This window comes from Coloeus monedula (assembly GCF_965178545.1).
Source record: "Coloeus monedula genome assembly, chromosome: 3".
Classification (NCBI taxonomy): Eukaryota; Metazoa; Chordata; class Aves; order Passeriformes; family Corvidae; genus Coloeus; species Coloeus monedula.
In genome coordinates this window covers 79735202-79756662 of record NC_138783.1, presented here as the reverse complement: position 1 = coordinate 79756662, position 21461 = coordinate 79735202, and the positions used below count along the sequence as shown (strand labels likewise).

Genomic DNA, 21461 nt, shown 5'->3' with positions numbered 1-21461 from the left:
GCTTGTTGCTCCCCATATAAATGGGTGGTTTGGCTGATGCAAATAGCTTGTAAGTCTGCATACTTTCTGGTGCAGGCCCTTTTTCACAGGAAAGACAGGCATTAGTGTTGTCTCCTCCTTATAGCCTTATGTCCTTCCTCTCCACTCTCTGCCTTATGGAAAAAGACCTTTCCATAACCCAGGCTCAGCTAAAAGCAGTTTGCAATGGACAGCTTGCTGCTCATATGTACAGTGTGGGTTTGTTCATATATTGATTTGTTCTGCTTTGGTTTTTTTACCATTGGATTAAGACTTTTTAAGAATTTTTCCTGCCTCCTGTTTGTCCTGGTTCTGGCCAGGATAGGGTTAATATTTGCATTAACCAGGAGGGGGCGTGGCTGGTTCCCAGAGGTTATTCTATACCACCTTACATCATTTTTCAGGGTCAGGGGAAGGGGTCTCTTGCAGTGGGGGTAATGTGGCAGTGGTTCAGGTATTACTGGGTGCATGTGCTGAGCAATCGTGTGATTCTTGTACACTTTTATTTATTAGTATTGTGGCTGTTACTGTTTTCTTATTTAATTGCTGTAATTTCCAGTAAATTGTTCTTATCTCAGCCTGTGATCTTTATGCCTCCAGTTCTCTTCTCCAGCCACCCACTTAGCGGAAGGGAAGGGGGCAGTGAATGAGCAGTGCATGGTTTGGAGTGTTTCAGTGGGAACATGGAATTGGGGAATACCATTACTAAATCACAACACCATTTCACTTTGAGATGTGATACTGAAGTGAATAATATCACATTGTGTCACACTGCTGCCTGGATGGTCACTGCTTCTGTGGTTGCTCATTGCAATTCGAGGAATCTCCTTAATGAAGCTGGAAACTTCCACTTCGCACAAAATTAATAAAACTTCTGTTTGTTGGCAGACTGCATTGTATACTATTCAGATTTCTCCTCCTCCCTGTGGCTTCTTCCCACCCCTGATGTCCCCGTAATTATTTCCCTTTCAAGCTCTATTTGGAACCACAGAATCACAGAATAAGCTGAGTTGGACAGGGTCTATAAGGATCATCAAGTCTGACTCCTAGCCCTGCACAGGACCATTCCCAAAAATCACGCCATGTGCCTGAGAGCATTCCCCAAATGCCTCTTGAACTCTCTCAGGCCTGGTGCTGTGACCACTTCCCTGGGGAGCCTGTTCCAGTGCCCAAGCACCCTCTGGGGTGAAAAACCTTTTTCCAATATCCAACCCAAACCTCTGCTGACACAACTTCAGGCCATTCCCTCGAGTCCTGTTACTGGGCACCACAGAGAAGAGATCAGTGTCTGCCTCTCCTCTTCCCCACATGAGGAAATTGTAGACTGTAATGAGGATGCTTTTCATGTCATTTGTGTTACCATTGTGTTGCTCCATGTTAGTTTCAGTTGCTGTTTCTAAAATACTGTAGAAACATGATGCTAAATTTATTCAAGATATAGTTGGAGTTAAATTTTCTCTTAATTGGTTTTGAATTAGAACACCTCCCAGGGTTGTTTCCAACTTGACTTAGAATATAGTTCTGTCACGTTTGTCTTTCCAAATTAAATTTTTTTGTCTTCCTGTTTCTCTGCAACCTACCTAGTATTTTACAAGTAAGGTAATTTTGTAGGCATTTGGAAGAACTGTCTAGTACATGATAACTTCTTGTTAACTGACGTGTTTTTCTCATACTCTCTTAAGGCATAAGCTACTTTTTCTTTTTTTTGCTAGAGGCATTTGCTATTATGAAGTCATTGAAATTGCATGGAAACCCCTCTAAACAGTGCTTCCTTTTCATGATCTCTTAACTTTTGATATTGTGTTTGTCACCTGAACTTTGTCAGGTCTCTGTAATCCTACATTTCAGATGGGAGTGAAGGGGGCTTCTGCACTAGAAACAGTTAACTTGAATGTATTTTTGGGGAGTGCCTTCTGTGGCAATTCCCGTGACTGTTTTCCCTTGCATGTTTGCAAGGATGTCTTTATCCAGCCTTAGTGAATGGAGCACTGCATTTCCCTCATTGACCTACTTCTTCTTTTCAAAGAGGGTAGGATAGGTAGGGAGACGTTGCTCTGCAAGGTTCATGGTTATGTATGAAGTATCTCTGTCCTTCATAGTAGAATTTATGCCAAATTCTTCACCATGACCTTCTTTGTTCTCCCTCATCAAAAAGCTGTTCATTATTAGCAGAACTGCCTTAAAACAATTGGTATTTCTTACAATACGAGAAATGGTCTAACTTCTGCTTTTGTGAATATGGGACTGACAGGAACTACTTGGATCACTGTCAAATATTGCTGGGTTTTTGGGTTTTTTTATTGATGTGTCTGCATGTTATTATGTTGTATTTAGGTTAGAAATGTAATGAGAAGCATATTGACATATATTAACTAGGCAGATGTTAGGGGAAAATGCTAATAAGTCTGAAATATTTCTTGTAAATGTATCATGATAGCTTGCAAATATTTCCTTGAGAAGAAAATTTGCATGGGGGCAAATCTGTAGCTGACATCTTGAATCTGTTTATTCCCTCCCTTCCATGCTTTTAATTTAGCTTGTTTTAACTCCACTGCAACAGTTTTGATTTTGTAAGATTACTTTTTCATCCAGTTTTACAATTTTGTAAGTAAATAAGTAAATACATCTCAATACTTTCAGTTTAGCAGGAATATAAGAGTTACCAGCAATCTCTGACGGGGTGATATGGTACTCTTGTGGTGTGGATTGGGACAGTAATTTCTTGCAAATTGCTTGCCTTTAAAGTAGTGCTAAAAATTTAACATCTCTTCTCAGTGTCTCTTAAAGATATTTATGTACTTGTACGACAGATACCAGTGCAGTATGTGAAGTAGAGTCCTGTTGCAATAAATTCAGTCAGTACAGGTGTGAGTCACCATAAAACTGAGAAATGCATGTATTTTAAATTTCATTCTATATTTTTGGTGTAGAGGTGGATGTTGGTCTGAACTAGATAGTATTTTTTTTCTTTTTTTTTTCCTTTTTTTTTTTTTTTTTTTTTCCTTTTCCTTTATGGCTATTGACTATTTGCAATCAAGGGCTAATAAATTCACTTTTGGTGGGAATCGATGGATCGCTTTGTATGCAAGAAAGAAAGGGAAAAGTGAAGACAGTCTTCAGCTCCCTTGTGGTTTGCTTGAACTGATAATAGCATGCTCTGACATACAGATTTGATTGAAGAAAGTGTATGTAGCATGCTGTTTCCTTTCCATAGCAGCAGTGATTTAAGAACTTCCCCCTCATATTTTCAGGTTTTTATATTGAAGCTTTTTGTTTCAGACATTAAAAAGCACATATAGGTCAAGTAAAGAAGTGTTTGCCAGTACGAACTCTGTGCTAAGCATTCTGGGAGACTGCTTTCTTGCAGCAGCAGAGGATTCTTTGTGGCTGGCAGCAGAAACTGCAGCAGTATCTTTGCAGTTTCCTTTCATCTTTGATTATGTTCTAAGGATCTCTGAATATACGAGCTCTTTCCATAACCCCTTGGAATATCTTTTCATCTCTGTGGTGGAGTACAGCACATGCTGAAAGCCTCCTATCTTCTACAGCTGAGGTATCCTTTGCTTTTCATCGCCCTCTGATTTTTTGTCTTCAGCGGCTGGATTTTTGGCAGTGTTTGGCTTAAGCAAATAGGATTACATTTCAGTAGCTGATGGTTTCTAGTCAAGGAACATACTAAATGTGGGACATAATGAGGATTGTACAAAGAAATATTTCTGCAAAGCACAGGAAAATTACTCGAGTCGAGCAACGGAAGAAGACATTCTGCAAATGCGATCAGGGCTGCTAGAAATGCAAAATTCAACAGATTGGGAATGGGTTGCACGACAAGTGTGATTTTGTTTAAAGGCATTCGTACAGTTTTTGAGAGAAACTGTGGTTATATATGCAAACAGCAAGGGGAAAACAATGCCCTTGAATACACAGCATTCAGCTTGCCAGATGAAGATTCAGAAATATTGATTCATTCATTCCTGGTAAATAAAACTTGTTTCATTAATAATTTTATCTGCTAATTGAAAGCTAAACTAAAAACAGAATAGCATGTTTATTTAACATCTGCTATGTACAGGCATGGATATATATCTTGTCCTGATATTGTAGGATGTTAGTGCATGTATGTGGCATGTTATGTATGTGTGCATGCAGCTGTAGTGTTAAAGCTTAAGATTCATATTCCTTTTATCATTTAGATTTGTATTGATAGCTCTGAAGAGTTTCCACTCTGTAATTGTTTTAGAAGATTGTCTGCTGTTAGATCTTTCTAAACATACTCTTGGAATGTATTTGGCACTTTGGCTGAGGAGCAACTGATGATTATGTTATTTGAAAAAACTAAGGAAGGCATTGTTGAGGAAACAGTAACCCAGCATTTAAGGTTTTTTTTTTTTCTTGTGGATTTGAGTGTGTTTTTTTTCCTCTGAAACTGTTTAACTGTTCTATTTCTGTTTAACTTACTGAAAGGGATACGGGAGCATTCTAGAAGAAAAAAAAAATGGTTCAAGGGAGCAATAACTGTTTCCTGAACCTGCTTTGCTCTCAAAGGCTTTTTAGGTGTTTCCTGATGTAAAGAAACCAGGCTTTAAAGTGAGACTGTGGTCTTTGTACCCCCCAGGTTAATGACGTGTTTGTGCGTCAGGTGTATTACATTTAGGCTTGAGGGGGTGGAATTGGAGGAGCTAACTAATGTGCACAGCTTGCTTCACAATTGGACTAGTTAAGAATTTACATATTAATTTAAAACAATTTGAGTTTACTTGCTAATTGCTTTGTCACTGGCTCGGTAGTTGGGATAAGAGGGGCGTGGTACACTGAAATAGCTGGACAGATTTTGACAAGCTTGTATCTTGCTGGCTACCCATGCTGTGCAATTGCAGCTATGGAAACTCTCTAGAAATTTCACAAAGCTTTGTTGCCTTTGTGCTGCTCAGGCCCCTTTTTTGCTGAACTGAAATATAAGGGAAAAAGTGTGTGGTTGCACATATGTGTGTATCTATGTATATACACGTGTATATGTGTGCACGGATGTATGTGTATTTCTATACATGGATACACACATAAGCTTCGAGGAAAGAAGTGTATTTCTATACATGGATACACACACAAGCTTCGAGGAAAGAACACGGAATAATCTGAGCTGTCTTCATGCTTAAAATAACTTATAGTATGTATATTACCCTTCATGATAGTATTGCATTTGCTTAATATGGTTTGATATTAAAAATAAAATGGCTTCCTCTGGGTATTAGGAGACTTTTTACACTGTTAGCAATTTTTAAGTTAGCCTCATACAGAAGATTGCTAGAAATTTGTTAAATTCTGTGTAATGAACACTTTAAGTAACTTTTGTAACCCATTGAATTTAAGACCTAACACCCTTACTGGCCTGGAATTCTACGTATAGTTAGGCGAGTGAATGAAGAAATACTTCCTTTTTTTTTTAATGTAATATGAATTAATGTAACTTGGAGAACACAGTGACATTCTTTGTATATTTTTCTACTTTGTTTCACATGGTACTGTTCCAGTAATAATTTTTCTTTAATTTAGTCCTACAGAATTGGTACAAACCGGCAAGATTAAGCTCAAAATATGCTTCACCTGCCATTTGCAACTGAAGTTCCACATCTGTCTCTTAGGGGGTTGGATTTTTTTCAACTCCAAGATGTCTAGATGCTTTTAAGTAATGATACTATTTTTTAAAATTTGTCTGTATGGCTTTGTTAACTTGGTTTAACTGGAAGTAGTGGATCAAGATAAGATATTTTCCTGGGAAAAATACCTGAAGATTAGTATGGAGGAGTATGTGGAATCAAGGGGTCAGCATGACTTCCTGTTCATTGTACTGGACCAGTGAAGTCCATAAGAATAAAAGTCAGAGTTTTACAAGAAAAAAACAGGCTTTGTTTAAAGGTCATGCTCTTGATAATCAGAGCTGGCACTGGCTATTGCTTTCTTAGGTGTTGTCTGAGGCTGGGGAGCAGTTGCTACCGACTCACCCCTGAAGAGTGGAAAGTGGGGTTCTCTGAAGGATGGGAAGAAGGGGAAAGATACTGCAATCCTGGCAACAGTGACGAGTGATTTTATGGAACTCGTAGAAGTATATAAAACTTGTATCTCTTAAATTATATAATGTCTGTACTCTTTGCTATTAAAGCTAGCTTATCTAGCTCTTTCCCTTCCAAAGTGGTGGCTTTCAGGGGGCGAAATTATGTCGCTCCTCACTAGAGAAGCTGTACACTGAGGTGAAGGCTCCAGCTATCTCATCTCTGAAGAGAACCTGCATGGCCAAGACCGAAAGAGTGACACCAAAAGCGGTATCACTTGCTTGTGTTTTTTATTTTGGTGACTGTTGCAACAGATGCAAGTGGGTGTGTGGTTTCACCTCTTTGTCTGTGTTGTAACATGTATCTGAGCTGCAATGTCTTAGCTTAGCCTATTTGTCTGTACCTGCTATCAGGTCTATTTAGCCACTTTGGATCAAATATCTCCTGATGCAGAGCTATTGTCAAAACACTGGTGAATTTCAGGGAGTTCTTTAATTTACCAGTACATTGATCCTCTTGTAAAATCAGTGTTGAAAACCTGTGAATAGGAAACTCTCAGGAAGTAGCTCCCTTTAAGGAAAAATCACCTCTTCCGAGAAGAAAGTAAGGAGGCAGAGGCAGTTGATTTAGCATGTTTTTCTTATTTACCCTTTAACCCAGATGTCAGGAGGTTAAATCTAAAGTCTAGTTAAATCTAATTACAGTTTTATCTTAAGAGGGCCTGCTCTTTTGATTGCTTAAAGGAAAGATAAAGCCCCTATGAGAATGTCTTCTCAGGAGTACAGTTTATTTTTGTCCATTTCATGTCATTCAAACTTGCAATGAAAATGCTGTATCTTAGCTTCAGGAACATTTCTAACCTATAACTTTGTATTGCTAGAACACAGGATCTCGTAGGGTCTTAGGTCCGCATGGATAAGCATCTTCATTTTAATAAAAGATTATAAATTTAGTTTGAGATGCTGTTAAAAGTTGCATCAAAAACAATGAAATTATATTTCCCCCAAATGCCCATCTTGGGCATATTTATTTTTTGGCAAATGTTGAGAAAACATCTTAATGTGCATAATTTCGTAGTAAGTTGAAGGATGTAGTTTCAGAATACTAGCTTGTATGCTTATCTACTTTACTTAGTTTGTCTTAATTTTCCTGTGGTTTTTTTAAGATTTATTTTCAGAATGATATTACATGTTATTTCTTTTTCTATTCAAATTCCTTTTTTTTTTTTTTTTTTGTTATCACTGTATAAGCAATCATTATCTCAGAGTCAAATGTTAATGTACAAGTTAGATCCTAAACAACTGTTTTGGGTGGTTGACAAAGGTGGAAAATGAGCAAGGGCGAATGATGTGGTGATAATAGAACTAGCAACATTTAAAAAGTTTGAGGTTTGCTAACAAGCCACTTGAAGTATTCAATGATGAAGGAAGCTGGGCTGAGTGTGCCACCAGCACCTATGGAAGAATTAGAAAATTCTGAAGGGAGACAGACTGGGCTGAAGGACATTAACTTTTTTATTATATATTTGTCTGAAAATTGCAGAAAACAACTCCTTTTTTTCCATGCTTGAAATGCTTTCTGCTCAGTTTGCTTCTAATGGCCTATTCAGCGCTGCCGTTTCTCTCGTTAAGCTTTAGAACCTTGTAGTTTGGTAAACCTACCTAAGGTAGTATGATAGCTGTAGCTTGTGCAAGATGGGGCCTAATAATTTTAAGTAGTCTTTACATTTATTGTGTCTGATATGGAAAATATCTGATACTTAAACTGTGCTTAACAATTTCAGAGGAGGAATGCGGGGCATTTTGAAATAGTACATGTACAGCTTTTAATAGGGTAGATTTAGGTATTGGCTGGAAACAGAGCCTGCTACATTTTAGTAGCTGTAGTTTCTTAGTCTGTGTCACCAGTTGACTTGATAGCAGTGTCATCACTAGGTGTTCCTGAGTTTTTTGGTGACTGCTTTTCCTGTGCTGCTCATGAGTCATTTGGTTTATTAATAAACTGTGACATCTTTAAGATATACCAAAGTCTGGGCATGTGGGAAGATTGACTAATGACAGCAGTGAGCTACATCATTCTGGAAATAACTCCATAGAAGACATTCAAGTTGCAGATATTTTGATTTCAAAGTAAACTACATATGTATAATTTTTTTTAAAAGAGTCTCCTTAATTTAACATGTGTTGTGTTTTAAATAAACCTTAAAGCCTTAAATAGCTTAGATGTGTTCTTGCTGTCTGAATTTGCAAATTAATATCAACTTGTTTGTATGAGGTAGAAAGTCTAGTAGAAATAAAGTAGAAATATATAAAGGAGAGAGTTCTAAGGAAGAAATTGTGCTGAGTAAGTGGAAGTTGTTTTATTTTAATATGCTTAAACAGCTTATGCAGCAATTCTGTAATGGTGTGCCGACAATTTGTATGGGTTAGTCTGTTGTTACACTCTCACAACTTGCTTCAGCTTGTAACTGTATTATGAGTGGCTTTTATTCATCAGCAACGGCTTTAGGCTTCATTAGGCCTCTTAATAAGGAAGAAACAGATATGTATAAGTACAGCATCTAACTGTTGCATGGGGTTTTTTTCATGGGTCACTTGAATTAGAGCACTTCTTTTAACTCCTTTCATCTTACTGCTCTGGCTGAATAAAAACCTGGCGTCTGATGTGCTGACTTGTAGTTTTGGCTGAATCTCCCAACGGTTTCTGTAGACTTCTTTTGTTTTGATTAGATTCCTATGGGAAGAATACTTGAATGTCCATCTCCTTATATCCCTCTGCCCTCTCAGCAGGGGAAATTGCAGCACATATTCACCAAGTGCGTAGTACCTACATCAAGTACGCGTCTTTGAAAGATGCATGAGAGGACTATGAGAACCAGGTTGGCAGGCACTGAGTGCACTGGCATGCAGAAGATAAGATTAAGCATTTTATCTTCAGGAAAAATGTCTTTAGGCCTGGGGATAAAATCAGGATAGTTGCTCAAGTCTACATGCATAAACCATTGTTCATTTATGACAGTATAGGTTGGACTGGCACAGAAAGATATCCAACCCAAAAGTATGGAACCAGTTTACAGCCAGGTGGGAAACATGTTCCCTTCGAATGTAGCAGCAGGGAATCTTGGGGGAGCAGGATATCTTGTGCTGAAAGAAATCAAAATGTCTGGAGCTAAAAAAACCCCAAAGAACAACGCAACCCTATCAAACAGCAAAAAAACCTACAAACCCAAACAAACAAAAAAAACCCAACCAAACAAAAAAAACCCAAACCACCCAAAAAACTTAAATGCCATTAAAAAAAACTCCTGAACCCCCCCCTCTGTAAAATTTTATATGGTCTTAAGCAGTGAGAAAACTTCTGTGGTGGAGAAGCTGTATGGGTAGGGCTTTTAAGACTGGAGTCTAGACTTAATGAGCACATGCAAAGGAGTTGACTTCTCTGCTCCTCTTTCTCAGTACTTTTATCCACTTCCTTTAGAAATAGCCTGAAGTGCTCATTTGAGTCATCTACAGATGCAGGTACCCTATTCGTCATGAAATTAAATGCAATTAAAGTAAATCATAGACTTATGGAATTGTTTGGGTTGGAAAGGACCTTAAAGATATCTAGTTCCAGCCCCCCTGCCCTGGGCAGGGACACCTTCCACTAGGCCAGGTTATTCAGAGGCCCATCCAACCCAGCCTTGAACACCTCCAGGAGTGGAGCATCCACAACTTGGCTGGGCAACCTGTGCCAGTGCCTCACCACCACCCTCACATTAGTGAATTTCTTCCTAATATCTCATCTAAACCAACCCTCCTTCAATATAAAGCACAGTCTCCTTTGTCCTATCACTACAGGCTCTTGTAAAAAGTCCCTCTCCAGCTCTATCATCGGCCACTTTTAGGTACTGGAAAGCTGCTCTAAGGTCTCCCCGGGGCCTTCTCTTCTCCAGGCTGAGCAATCCCAATTCTCCAAGCCTGTCAGAGGAGAGGTGGTTCACCACTGTGACCCTACTCTGGACCCACTCAACAGGTGGGTCTTGTGCTGAAGACCCAAAGCTGGGAGCCACTTGGTAACTCTTGCAGTGTTCTTGTTTCTTAAAACTCTCCAGTGTGAAGTCCAAGACACTTCTGTATTTCAGTTGAGGGGCAAACAAAAGTGTAGTCTTACTTCAGCCCAATGAGAGAGGTGAATTAACATTCTCCTCTAGGAGCAAATTGTTCCTGGAAAAAGTCATGTAAGATTGGTGCTACACAGTGGGAAGAGTTCCTCCTCAGGCTTGGTTGGCACAGAACCACTTCCATTTGAGAGATCTTCAGACTTGGGGGTTTGATTCACTTTTTGTGTGTCTGTTCTATCCTCTTAGTTTCTAATAGTCATAAGGTCCTGTCCAGTTAAGAAAAAAGCCATCTTTGGTCCAATACTGTTCTCACAGTCAGTCTGCTTCTGTCTGTCCTGTCTGTAAGGAGATATGTCAGAACCATAGCTAATTTGGAAGTGCAGTTTTAATCTTGAAGTCTCCTATGCTAAATTATACTAATTTGTTTTCTTTTTTTTTCCCCCCTGACCTTAAGGAAGTCAGGTTTTCCCTGAAAACAGATACATGCCTACTAAGATGGTGATGCCTTGAGAGGCAACCTGAAAACAGAGACTAGACAGGAGTAAGGGAATAAAGGTAGGTATTTATTTGAAAGGCCTTCAAAGGTACACTCTGGGGAGCCAGAGGCTACTGCCAAGATGGACCCCAAGATGGACGACAGGTCATGAGTTCTTCACACTCTTACAGGTTTGGTTCATTTGCCTATCAGCACAAATTCTCCAATTAAAGCTTCAGTTTAATGATGTAATTTCCCCAAGCTTGCCCCCCTTTCAGAAGCTTTTGGTTTATACTTTTTGGGCATAGGATGGTCTGGGTGTCCTTGGAGAGCAGGCCCGGAGAGGCTTTGTTATGTCTATCTAGCACGAGAGAGCAGAAGTGAACAAGCTACAAGAAACTTCAGAGTTACACACTAGGCAGTACAGGATTTGAAAAATATGAAAGTTAAAACCTAGCGCATCAATAGTATGAAATTTATTGCATCACAAGATGATACCTCTTATATAGTACTATGCAAATATGTGATGTGGACAAAATTTAATCTGTATTTTGTTTAGCTCTGCTGTGATTTTACACTTGTTTTGGTTTTTATTTGTCACAATGTAAGAGTGTCCAAACTAAGGTACTGTATCTTGTGTGTCAGATAATCTGTGTACTTGAGAAATAATGAGATATGCCATGTTTATGTTAACAACTTTAGCCAATTTTTTATTCTGTGAAATAAAGCTTTTAAAAAATGCAGTGTGCAGAATCACTAAGGATCCAATAGAGACGCTCACTGGGAGAATCCTTTAACTTTATTCTGCTACTAAAAGAAAGGTTTTCTTATTCCAGCTTCTTGAGTGGTTCTGCAAGACCTGTACATTGGTGTTACCTTTTTTCATCAATGCAACCTACTCATGATCGAGATCTCTTCTGTGCAGTATTTCAGCATCTCTGTCCTATCCAGGCTACTTAACTCTCTCCTTAGAAATAATGTTTAGAGAGTAATTTTACCTGCAATGCAAAATTTCAGATTGTATCATTCATACTGATTTAGAGATACCTCTGCAAAGAGGGGTTGTTGTTCTCCCTGTTACAAAATAGGCTTATTTCTTGCTTTACCAAAGAAAGTGAACATGAAAAGTTACATAATATGTAGCACACTCGTATCTGTGTCTTATGCATTTTCTTTTTTATCTCTGTTTCCAACCAAGAATGTTCTCCTTATTGGTGGGACTGCAAATTACACATTTGCAGTGTTTGCCGTAGAAGGAGTCTTCCTAACTGAGTTTTGTATGACTTTTTGTTTCATCTGAGTGTAGAGTGGATGGCAGGGAATTGCCAGGTGACTTGCATGCTGCATTCCATCTGCTATCAGGCTTTCACTTGAACTTGTGAGTATGTTCTTCCAGGGAAGCACGTATCTGTTGGTCACTTATGAAACTTGGCAGCATTAAGATACGTATAGCTGCAACACTGAATCTTCCACTGACTTGTGAAATGTTAACCTTGAATACAGCTGCAAGGCAGGCTGCCAAGTGTGGGAGGGCAGTGCTGGAATATCTTGTACTAATACAGATGAGAGCAAGAAGTACTGGCTTTTAATGTCATTGTCATTCTGCTAAAGTGGGTCTGTATTTTCAGATGAGCTACTGCCTTAAAAATCCAGCCCGAACCAAAAACCAACCAACCAAAAATCCCAACCCCCAAAGCTCTAACAAAACAAAGCATCAACCCCCTCCAGTTATCCATTCTTCTCATTTTTTAATTACTTTTTGAGAGATTCTGTGAGTTGCCAGGAAATTTAAAGCCACAAAGGAGTAGAGATCAGGTGTAGGGTTTTAGTAAATAATATCAAATCCTTCTGTTTTCCAATATACAGGACATGCATACCTACAGTAATATTATTCCTCTACTCTTGCTCCCCCCCACCCCCCACCAGCTGCTCCAGGTTAAGGACAGTTCTTTCCCTAGAAAAGCTTACAGAGGCAAGTTTGATGGCTGTAATTACAGGTAGTAGGTTTAGTGATCTTGATGCAGACTTTAAGTAGGACTTGAAGCAAAAGAAGGGCCATTAAACCCAACTACTCAGATTTTTGGTTGTTCCTACAGGGAGGCTGGGTAGTCATCTTTTCTTCCATTAAAGTTCAAAGAAAATTCTCATATGCTGCCTGTTCCCTTACCATCATTCACTTTTTATTATGTGATATTGTGCATTAGCTAAGTAAGTTCTTAAAAGGGAAAAGTGATTTGAAAGAATAAGAGTCCATGTGAGGAACTTGTCCTTTGGGCAGCAGATTGGCTGGATGAATCACTGGGGTATGCCAGAAATACTGAGAACTTTGTAATCCGGAGAACCTAGGTAATTTTGTAATTACTTAGGCTGTTCCTTAGGAGTATATGATGCAAGAAGGGAGCCAAATATTTGGCTGTTGGAAGTGGTGTGAAAACTACTGTTTTTAAAAGTACCATGTGAAGTCCTTCAAGCCACCATGTTTGTAAAAAGATGAATTGCATTGTTTCCATAATAATGTGAGTTATTTTGCAGATAGGTCTCTAGCTAGTAATTTGCCACAGTTTTGGGAATAGTGTTGGAAATACAGTCAACTTTTGTACAGAGACATTTTTTGTGTGTTTTCCGGGATTTTCTGTTGATCTTTATTGAGGTAACTGGTTGATGCAACAAATTGAGTACTTTTTTGTTACTATTTTTTTTTTTTAATTGCAGTTAAGGAGGTTAAAACTACAGGTCACGTAACAAGATGATAATTTTCATCATGTCTTAAAGTTCTGGTGCTCATCTTTCACTTTCTGAATCTTAATGTGTTATTGGTAAATTGTTTCAATACACTACTTTATTAAAGTAGCTTAAGTCTTTTGACTGTGTAATGCCTGGATAAGCAATATCTCTTGGGATTTTGTTTGTTTGGTTTGCTTTGATATTTTTGCCATGGTTTTTTGTTTGTTTGTTTTTCCCCCTAAGTATTTTTAAATTAATTAAATTCTTGAGGTAATCACTAAGTCCTCAGCAGAAAATAAATGTTGGAAGTACGCATCAATTTGGCAGTTAAGGTCTATTTCATGCAGGATACAGTTCCAGAGGTACTGCCTCACTCTTCTGTTTTTGTTAAATAAAAGAACCTCTTCTAATGGTATAGCCATGTTAATGAAATGCAAGCTAGAAATTACATTTGTTATTCAGTAAGGAAAAATAGCTATATCTTTAAACTGATGTTATAAAAACGTTAGCCTGTTGGCTTTCTTTTGTTCCTCATCATGTTTAGAGAAGAATAGGAAGAATGGCAGGGAAAGAAAATCACATTTATACTATGAATTAAATATGAATATGAATTAAAGTAATCCAGATGCATTCAAGAGAAGTACCTGACCAGGATAAAATAATGTTGCCATTTAGAAGAAGAATCCTTTGTTAAATTAAGGAGAAGAAATAGTATTTAAAACGTATATAATTTCCAAGTCTTTATTAGTGTGAGTGTTCACAAATGCCTTTTGCATAATAAGGTTGTGCATTTCTGGTTGCAGTTAAGTATAATTGCAGACCATCTCAATGAAACAAATTCCTGTTTGGCAGCTGCATCCTCAAGTAATGGTGTAATTTAGTCTAAGCTGTTCTGTGCTTCCGTTCTCTGAAAACAAAAGGGGCTGGTGCAAAAAAAAAAGTGTAACTAAATGTTCTTGAACTATTGTCTACCTTGCTTTACACAGGAAGATCTGTTTTGTAAATTTGACTAAACTGCTGGTTTCCTTCTTAACTCTTAATGAAGCTTCATAAAGTACTGTTTTCTGGAGTTTGGTGTCTCAGTATGAGAGGGGCAGCTTAGAAAGTACATAGATTGAACTTGTATTTCCTGGAGAAAAAGACAGAAATATAATAAATCATTATTGTCTGAACTAAAATGTTATTATTTCTTTCTGTCCACTCTTTAGAAATGTACTTGCATTGTGGATGGGATGGGCAAACTCAGGCTCAATTTCAGGAGTGCAGGCTGAAATAGCATGTTGTGCAAGTGTGAGAGTGGAGAGAAGGGGATATCAACATCTTACATTAGGTTTGAAGAATAAGAAACCTTGCCTGAAGTTGTGCCTTCTTAAAAATACTAGCAATAGAGGAGAATATTTGTGCTTCTCCACAACTTCATCTGCTTTCTGCAGTTTAAGGTGACTTTCTCTTCTATTAGAGAACAGATAAAAGTTCATGCCAAGTTAAATTTAGGATGTGAGTTATATTGAAGTGAGATAACTAACTGTCCTGAGAGAATTGAGAGTTGAATGAAGGTGGTGGCTTACTTTCCACAGCTGTCTGGTTCCTTACTGGACAGAGTGTTTAAAATAGGGATGTGCTTCTCTGGGGAGTTGAATTTTCTCTCAGATGTATTTTTGGTTGGTAAGTACTGCTACTGAGGTTGCAACTCATTAGTGTTAAAAAGAAACAAAGGGAAAACCAAAATATTCCTCTCAAAAGCTGGAAAAAACTGCTCATCACAGTTCACTTTTTTTTTCATAGGGAATCTAGCATATGCTAAAACTACTGGGTGGGGAAGTTGGAGTAGTCAAACCTTAAAAATTCCAAAAATGTCAGGTAGGATGCATACAAAATTGCTTTGCAATTGCACAGAAATTATTCCAAAAAAATTGCTGCTTCTTATTTTACCACTGTATATGTGTGCTGAACAGTGTCTGTAAGCAGTGGTATAGTAAGAGAGTAGTTGGGTCAAAAAAGCAAAGTTGAAGCATGACTTGAGTTTGTGTTGTAATTAAGGACAGGAATGAAGATAGCAACCGCTGAGCACTGTTATAGCCTGGATATCTGGAGGCCAAGAGACACTTGTGCAAAGCGTTCATAAGACAAGGGAGACATCCTGCAGGGTTCTGTACTGGCCAAAGGCAGTGAGTGATGGCTGGATGGTCTTCGTGGCTGCAGGACCGAGGTTCCCTCAAGTGTCTTCTCTTAAAATGTGTGAAGATTTTGTTGCATTGTCTTCTCTGTGATTTTGGATGCTGATCAGTGATGGATGCCTACAGTGTTGAAGGGTTGTGAGGAGTGAGTAATGAGCACAAATAATGTGCAATACAGCAGTGAGCTAACTGGCTGAAGAGAGCAAAGAGGCAGAGGGGTACTGGTAGTTGAAGAGTTAAGTGCCAAAGGGTTAAAGGTATTAAGGTGGTTTTTGAATTTTATTTCAAGTTAGCATCTTTGTAGACTATGTAAGATTTTTACTGTGAAGGCAATTTGGTGTTAAGTGAAACTTTTAATATGGATTTAGCACTAAGATAAAAAGGTCATGCCCACCCTACACCCAAAAAGGAGCAATGCATCAGTTCAGGGCATTGATCATGGAGAATGTCCTTGGTTATTGGCTGGTCGTTAATAGCACCCGAGTAAGTGACATTAATGAAAAAATATTTAAGAACCACAATACTTAAGGTTTTATACTTCTAAAGAGACACAGTTGTCAATAAGTGACTAATTCTTACATTAAAAATATTTTAAAATTATTAAAGCCTTGATTTTCTACATGCTGTAAAAGGCTCAGCCTGTTTTACGTGGTAATTTTAGATATGTACATTCTCTTTTGTGTTTGACTCACAACCTTAAGGCATTAGAATGGATCCACCTTTTTTTTTCCCTTTTCCCTCCCCAGAGGAATACAGCATGCTTAGGGGCTGGCCTTTGTCTGTCATGCATTCCCACCATAACAGATTTAGCAAACTGCAGCTGAGAAGTTAGACTAGTTTGTACTTCGTGCTGCTTGTGCCAGGGAAAAAGCTTTTGTTTTCACTGGATCACTGGCATGTCGATTACTTTGATGCCAAAAAGCATACAGTTTTGCTGCTGTCTGTATTTTCAATGAAAGAATGCAGGCAAGAACAAACAGAAATCCTAAGAAAGAGCTTACTGTAGAATCTCCGCAGAAGGGCAAGGATGCAGGTCCTTCTGAAGTGGAAGCAGAGAGTCCTGTGGTTGTGCTGGTAAGAGTTCTTTAAACAAGCTGTCTCTTCCCTTTAATAATTCCAGTTCTCTCTGTCAATGAAAAACTGCTTAATCTGATGCTGATGAAAAGTTCCAGCATCCTTACTTGTGAATAATTTGCATTAGGATTTAGGTTTGGTTCTTTGTGTGTTGCCTGCCTTTTTAATTGATTCTTTGTTGTTCTGGTTTACCAGATCTTTGGTTCTCTTTGAGTATGACTTTGGAATTTGGCTTTCAGACTAGCTGCTTTTCAGTCTCTTCTGTGTAGCATAGTTGTACAGCTCTTTGAACCTAGCATGAAAACTACATATGCTTCAAAATACTTTCTAGCACCTCTAGTTTTTAATTGCCCAGCATATCTTCCAATTAATATATATTTGAACTCCCTAAAGTGTGTGTGTGACAGTTAAATTTTACTTAAATGATCAAAGAACTATCTAAATAATTAATGAGTACTTCTGTTAAAGTATCTATGTATCTGTTAAAGGACCTGTTTTTTCAATTCTTTCAGTGCACATTATTTAGGAATTTAAAGTTTTAAAATAGCTTCCATTAAAGGAAAAGGGAAATTTTCTGTATGTGGGGGGAAATAATCAAATAAGAACTATTTTGTCTGAAACACTGCTAGACACTTAGTTCTGTTGGAACTTTAGTAGTACAGAAAGAAAACATAGTAAGTGAGCTGTAATGAATCCACCAACTCTCTTCAGAGGAGGATTGTTAAACTAGTACTTATATAGCAGTAGAAAGAAGTACTTTGATAGTTCTTACTAAAATTTCAACTCTATTTAGTATTATTTCATGCTTAATTGCTGCTGCTTGCTGCTGCTGTTGGTCCTCTTTATTTGTCTGGCTGTAGTTGAAGTTAGTGGGGCAATCCTCAAATTATAGTGTCCCCTTTTCCTCTTACTTGAGCTTCACACTGTGCATTTAAGAATTGAACTAAAACATGCTGGCCATCTGTGTTTAGTAATACTCATCTGTAACTTTTTTGGGAATTGTTACTGTATATAACTGAAAGCTTACACGTGTGCTAGTAAGACAAACTTTTTTTTAGTTTTATTCTATTCAGAGAGTTGTTAGTAAAACATGGGGTTTTTTTGGATGGGTGTGTTCTGATTTCTGGTCCAGATTTTCATCAGTACAATATGAGCTAATCTTGTGTGTGCTTTCCTGCCTTTGGACTGTTTAACTTTATTTAGAATTGTTTTTATTCCCCTATGAATGCTCAGAGAGGATATTAGTATTTCTGCAGATACTTAGGGTACTGCGGCTAATCAGCAAGGCACATGTACTTATTTAAGAAGAAAAAAAGTATAAAACAATACTGTGTTTACTTATCACCATTTATGAAGTACCTCCTTGTAATTTTTCAAATACTATTTAATTTAATGTTTGTGAAATAATATACCTTCAGTGCTTGCTCTCCTTTTTTCATTTTTAGATGAAGTGCATGCATTCAACACAAAGGTCAATATTTAAAGGGAAGAACATTTAGGTTTTACACAGGTCACATAAAAAATGTCTTCAATGTAATTTCAGTTGCTATTTTGGTATTAATCTGTTTATATATATGTATATAGACACAAAAGTGTATATACAGCGTAATTATAGATCCCTTTTGTCTAGTTATTGAGGAAAGCTAGATGAAGTGGTGCAAGTAACCTGCAGCAAGTGTGTTGCCAAGCAGAAAGCAAAAAGTAAGGCATTATGTTTCATTTCACATTGACATTTGGGTCCATTTTTATTTCACTGGGCTGTGATGTTGCATTACATTTTTACTGGCACAGTGAAGGTAGGTATCCTGTCACTGGTGAAGAGTACAGTATGGTAATAACTAAGACTGACAAAGTTGCTAGTTGCTGTAATGAATTCTAAACAGCAGAATTTCTTGTTTCTTGGGTTAAAAACCTGGGAATTGCATTCGATAGCAATCCTCAAAAGCATGTGGAACAGTAGGCTTCTGGTTTACTCTAGTAATACCTCTCATCGACTGTTGTCTACAACATTCTTTCAGGTGTGGATGTATTCCTTTTGTGCAATTAGGATGTGATTTGCCTAGCACTCAATAAGTATTCTTTATAAAGATCAGATAGAATCAGCTGTCAGGAAGCAACAGGTTTTTTGTCATATTCATTTATGTCATATTCATTTAATTATTTTAAATGTAGTTCACTGAGAGTCTTTCAGAGAATTGAGGGGACTAGGTATTTATAACTGGAAGCATCCCATGTGTTACTGAAACAATGTTATTTGATTGAATGCTGTGCCTGAATTAACTTTTCCTGGTTAGGTGGGTAAGTTTACAGAAAGAGTTATCTGCTGCTTTCAGTGCCAGTATGTCAGTATGTGTGCTGTCTTGTGTCCCTGTGATTTGAATTAGATTGTGTCATAACTTTGCTCTTGAGGTTAAAAGCAAGAAGAGCCTATGGAAAAAGCATTTAGATTTTCCAGGTGGTGCCTCGAAACCCTGCTTGGGATGAACTGCTGTTGTGCTAGCTGTTGTAGAAGTTACTGGATGAGTATGCCTGCTGTCCAGCTGCATTTTGATAGTCAGAGGTAGTAACTGCGTATCAAAATAGATGATGTTTCTGGGAAGTTGGATCATTTGTAGTTCATCTTTCTGCTTGGAAACTTGCTGTCAGTATAAAATGCAATAGTTAAAAGTGAGCTCTAGGATACATATAATTTCTTGAATTAATTTTTAAAACCTCGACCTGGGCAATTTATTTTATGTTTATTGTGGGACAGTAAGATACAGGGAGCTGTTACCCATGTTTAGTATTAAATAATCTTATTGTATGTCCACAGTGGCTTGCCTCAGGCCACTATTAAGAAATACATAACACCTATTCATCTGTTTGTATCCTGCTTCCTGCTAGCGCCTGTAGCTCCATTTTACTCCTTATGGGAACTTGTTAATTTGCAGGTATATATGCCAAACATGTTTTTATAAGGTAAATAATGTTTTGTAGCAGGAGGCTAACAACATTCAGTGCACTTAGCCTTACCATCTTTTGTTTTCTGAGAAGAGAATTGGACAATAACAGTTATCTCAATTTAAGCATGCTAGAGAAACATGTACTGTGGGTTTTTTTCTGTAATATGTAATGTAGGCAATCACTGAACTCTTAGCTTAAAATTTATTTTATCTGATGAATTTTGATGCTGCTTGTCCTAATATATAAACTGTATTCTGACAGATTAAAATGCTTACCGTGTGGGTGTCATGACTGCTGTTTTGGAATACTTCTTATTTCTGATAAGTTTCCATGCTTTCCATACTCAGGCAAAACCCAAAGTGGTACGGCAGATAGTTTGCTCTTTTATCTTTCAACAAATATAGCATTGGTTGGCTCGAGACCAGGAGCCCATGAAACCCTATGCTCTTAGCATTTTCCTAGATTACAGAAATAAAAATGTTGTTGGCTGCAAATTAATAGGAAAAATTAAGCCTTATTGGAAAGACTGAGTTTTAGTGCCTATAAACTTGATGTTGCAGTTTTAACTGGGCTGAGTTTTATCTGTGTCAGCTGGTTCATAAATCCTATTTAACAATCCTGTAACTCCCCAACATATTTTCTTTTCTATTACATGAAATAATAGACCAGATTTTTTTTTTTTAATGTAGAAGAGCCTGAGAGAGAATCTGCTTCCTTGCACTGTTTTATGTCTGGCTAAATGCCAGTATCAGTGTGTTGTTTATTGTTTTCTTTTTTCATATCTGGTCCAAACTGATAAAACATCCTCTTCCTTTTGAATCTGACAAATGACTAAGAAAGAAATGAGTAACATTTAGGAGGAACCTGAGGGAGCGCATTCTTCATTAATTTTTACATAAATGATATTTCTGCAAATCAAGTACCTCACTGATTAAATAGGAGAGGTCTGTATTCAAGACCTCAGCTACAGTGAGCTTTAGATTCTTTAAAAGCTTTTCTTGAGGAAGGATTTTTTTTTCGACCTTGTGTTTACAGAAAGCAAACAAAATGTAAGCAAAGCTCATATTCTTCTGAGATTCCTTTTCACAAATTTTATAGTTGTGGTGAACCATTTTTGTGACTGCAAGGAGAGAGAGGCATTTGCAATTAATTGGATGTTTTTTAAAGCTGCATCTTTAGGTTTTGAGTTAGCTGTGCTAGACGTGTGTGTGTGTGTGTGTGTGTGTGTGTGTGTGTTTGCATGCCCATGAAATAACTTTAGTTACACTTATACTCTAAAAGTAATCCTTTTCCTCTGATTTTGCTGGTAAAATGAGAGAAGCCAGAACTAGCTTTCTTCCAGTCTTTTACCTGTCACCTTCCCAAAGAGAATTAACAGGAGGATGGATGTAGCTCTTCAGCACCAGGGAGAAGTGGATGAGAATGCTGAAAATGTGCAGCACTGTGTAAAAATCCATTACCCATTTGTGATGACAGCTTTCCCTTGCTATCAGGCTGTGGAATTGGGGCTGTGTGTCTATCCACTTGCTAGTTCAGATAGTAGATGTCCTGGTATGTGAGCTTTTTGACAGTATTGATCATGCGTATGTTTATTCTTTCCTTCGAAAAGCTCCCCAGATTGCCACAAGTGGTCACACTGCCATCTGATCAGTATTTCAGACACAATCTGACTGGAAGGTCCTTGGTTGGAAGGAACTCTCTCAAGCCAGGTCACCTCCTAATTTGTCACAACAGCTCTGGCTCTGTTGCTGGTCTTAGTGTGAGAAGGCTCAGAAACGTGCCATGAGAGAGGGGACGGGTCCTTCTAGTGTCAGCCCTGCTTTTAATTAGTTTAAGCCAATTGTGAAGCCAAATCTTTTAAGCTAACTGAAGAGACTGACTGTATATGCAAATCAAATGGT

The 21461-nt window shown here is 37.9% G+C and overlaps 1 protein-coding gene across 5 annotated transcripts in view; it reads left to right on the top strand.

Moving 5' to 3' along the window:
• Positions 1-21461, top strand: part of DOCK9 (dedicator of cytokinesis 9) — a 116698-nt gene that overhangs the window by 15546 nt on the left and 79691 nt on the right. For 2 of the 5 annotated variants that reach the window (XM_082279071.1, XM_082279069.1), the window contains exon 1: positions 16382-16617. The exons of the other annotated variants lie outside the window; for them this stretch is intronic. In XM_082279071.1, the coding sequence (XP_082135197.1) occupies positions 16504-16617 (114 nt within the window). In that variant the 5' untranslated portion in view covers positions 16382-16503. Of the gene's footprint in view, positions 1-16381; positions 16618-21461 lie in introns of those variants that run through there. 5 annotated transcript variants of the gene reach the window in all.